The 2,113-nt window shown below is 50.8% G+C and overlaps 1 protein-coding gene across 7 annotated transcripts in view; it reads left to right on the top strand.

Moving 5' to 3' along the window:
* CTIF (cap binding complex dependent translation initiation factor) overlaps positions 1–2,113 on the top strand; it is a 260,002-nt gene that overhangs the window by 100,220 nt on the left and 157,669 nt on the right. For all 7 annotated transcript variants that reach the window (XM_011360859.2, XM_011360850.2, XM_011360883.2 and 4 more), the window contains one exon: positions 1,287–1,362. In XM_011360859.2, coding sequence (XP_011359161.1) covers positions 1,287–1,362 — 76 coding nt within the window. The remainder of the gene's footprint in view (positions 1–1,286; positions 1,363–2,113) is intronic.

Here is a 2,113-nt window from a genome sequence, read left to right as displayed (position 1 = left end):
AAATTTGAAAGTTACATTAACTCTGCAGCTGGAAAACACTGCTGCCTACTAGCTGAGCAGCCCTCACCAGACCTGGCTCAGTAACAACATAATAGCAGTAGTAACTAATACTGTGCATGGGGCATGCTCCAGTCTGCGCTCTAAGTGCTTGCCTCGTATTATTGAAAGTTCACCACAACCTAGGGAGCTATGAGCTATTATTCTCTTTACTTTGATAGATGAGGAATCTAGGAGACCCAGAAAAAATGAGTGACTTGCATGAGGCTGGATGGGTGCTAGGCTCTGTGCCCTTACTCAATCACTATGCTACTTCTCTTCACAATAACAATAAAACAGTAGTCATAGTAGAAGTAGAGGTAGTACTAGTAGTAGTAATGTATTTACCTTGTTATTTATTTTATTATAATTTTGTTTATTACCTGTATCTACCATAATATATTTGCCATTAAATATGATGTATCAAGTGTGTGTGTGTGTGTGTGTGTGTGTGTGTGTGTGTGCCTGGCAAAGTTCTAAGCTCTTCGATATATTAATCCTCTGTTTACCTTATGTTAGGCACTATTAATTATCCCCATTTTTCAAACGAGGAAACTGATGTACAGAGAGGTTAAGTGACTTGCACAGGGTCACCCCAGTTAGTAAGGGATGCGGCCGGGATTCCAACCCTGGCCGTCTGGTTCCAGAATCTGCACTTTAAATATGCTGCAGACATGGACCTTTGGCAATGAATCAAGGCCAGCATCTCTGGCCTGAAGGTGCGCCTGCCTGCAGCAGACATGAGGACAAAGCATCAATATGAACAGGCTTGCTGGACTGGCTCAAAGTTAGGCTAAGGAGGGAGGAAACCCCATTGGAGGCCTGTGTGACCTTGAGAAAGTTGCTTGGTCTCTCTGTTCATTCATTTCCCTTTACCGTAATGGGCAAGATGATCGGCTTTTGCAGGAGCTGTGACGGATTTGGGGGCTTTCATTAACAAGAAGCTTAGTGTCTTTGCCTGGAAGGGTCAAGGGGACTCTGGTACTTTTGTGCTGCCCCCGTCCCCAGCATTACTGTCTACATGAGTCCTTTGTCCTGCACAGAGGCCTGTGTTGCCAGGCCCGGGGGTGGAGGGCAGCATCTCTGGGGTCTCCATGGCCATTTCCTCTGGGTGGAACAGGCTGATTCTGGAGGCCTTTAGGGAAGGAAGGACTGGGTATCCCCTGATTGTCCCTGCTTTTTCTGCTTGCCAGGCTGGGATAGGACACACGCACCATCCTTTCAATGCCTTTGTGTCTTTTCTGGTCCAGGTGTGGAAAAGGGAAGCTGGAAGATGGGGATGGGATCAACTTGAATGACATCGAGAAGGTTCTCCCAGCCTGGCAGGTAGGTGCATGGGGCAGAGTGTCCCCACACCCCTTCTTCCCCCAGGTCCTGATCCTGGGCCTGGGCAGGGCCTAAGCACTCCTGCTGGCCTCTCGCTCCAACAAACCGTAACTGGATGTGCTGCACTGGAATGTGAACCGGGGTGGCTACCTGCCATGGTCCAGTGTTCCGCTCTGATATGTGTGCAGAGGGCCCTGGGGCCCCCGGCTTAATGCGTCCTGTAGATCTCCAGGGCACTATAGCTTCTCTCTCACTGGGAGCCACGCATGGGGCACATGTCCCAGTGAGCGGTCCTAGATAGGCATGCTTCGGTCAGAGGTCACATGTCACAGTGAGTGGTCCTAGGTGGGCATGCCTCACTCAGAGCTCAGATGCTGATACCTGGGTGCCTATCCCCCCCTAACTCCAGCCAAAGCCAAGGACCCCCAATCCCTGACGCACAGTGGGCAGTGGGTCCTGGGGTGATTCCCATGCAGTGCTGTCCTGCAGGGAAGCCCGTCTCTGAGGCTGCTGGGACTCAGACCCTGGAGCTGCAAAGGACTGGGGGTCAGGACGGGACAGTAAGTGCCCACATCTGCCCAGCACATTTCTCCACCCATTAAAAGCACTTAGTTGGTTAGTAAGGACTGATACTATTCATGGGGACTGTCCCCAAGGTCTGCTTCCCCAAAATGAGAGCTGAGGGAGAAGAGCAGGTGAGCTGGGGTAGGTGATAGACAGCAGCCGGATTTTAGCTCCACAAACCCTCAGC

Source organism: Pteropus vampyrus, unplaced genomic scaffold (genome assembly GCF_000151845.1).
Source record: "Pteropus vampyrus isolate Shadow unplaced genomic scaffold, Pvam_2.0 Scaffold3, whole genome shotgun sequence".
NCBI classification, from domain to species: domain Eukaryota; kingdom Metazoa; phylum Chordata; class Mammalia; order Chiroptera; family Pteropodidae; genus Pteropus; species Pteropus vampyrus.
This window is presented reverse-complemented; position numbering and strand designations above follow the sequence as displayed.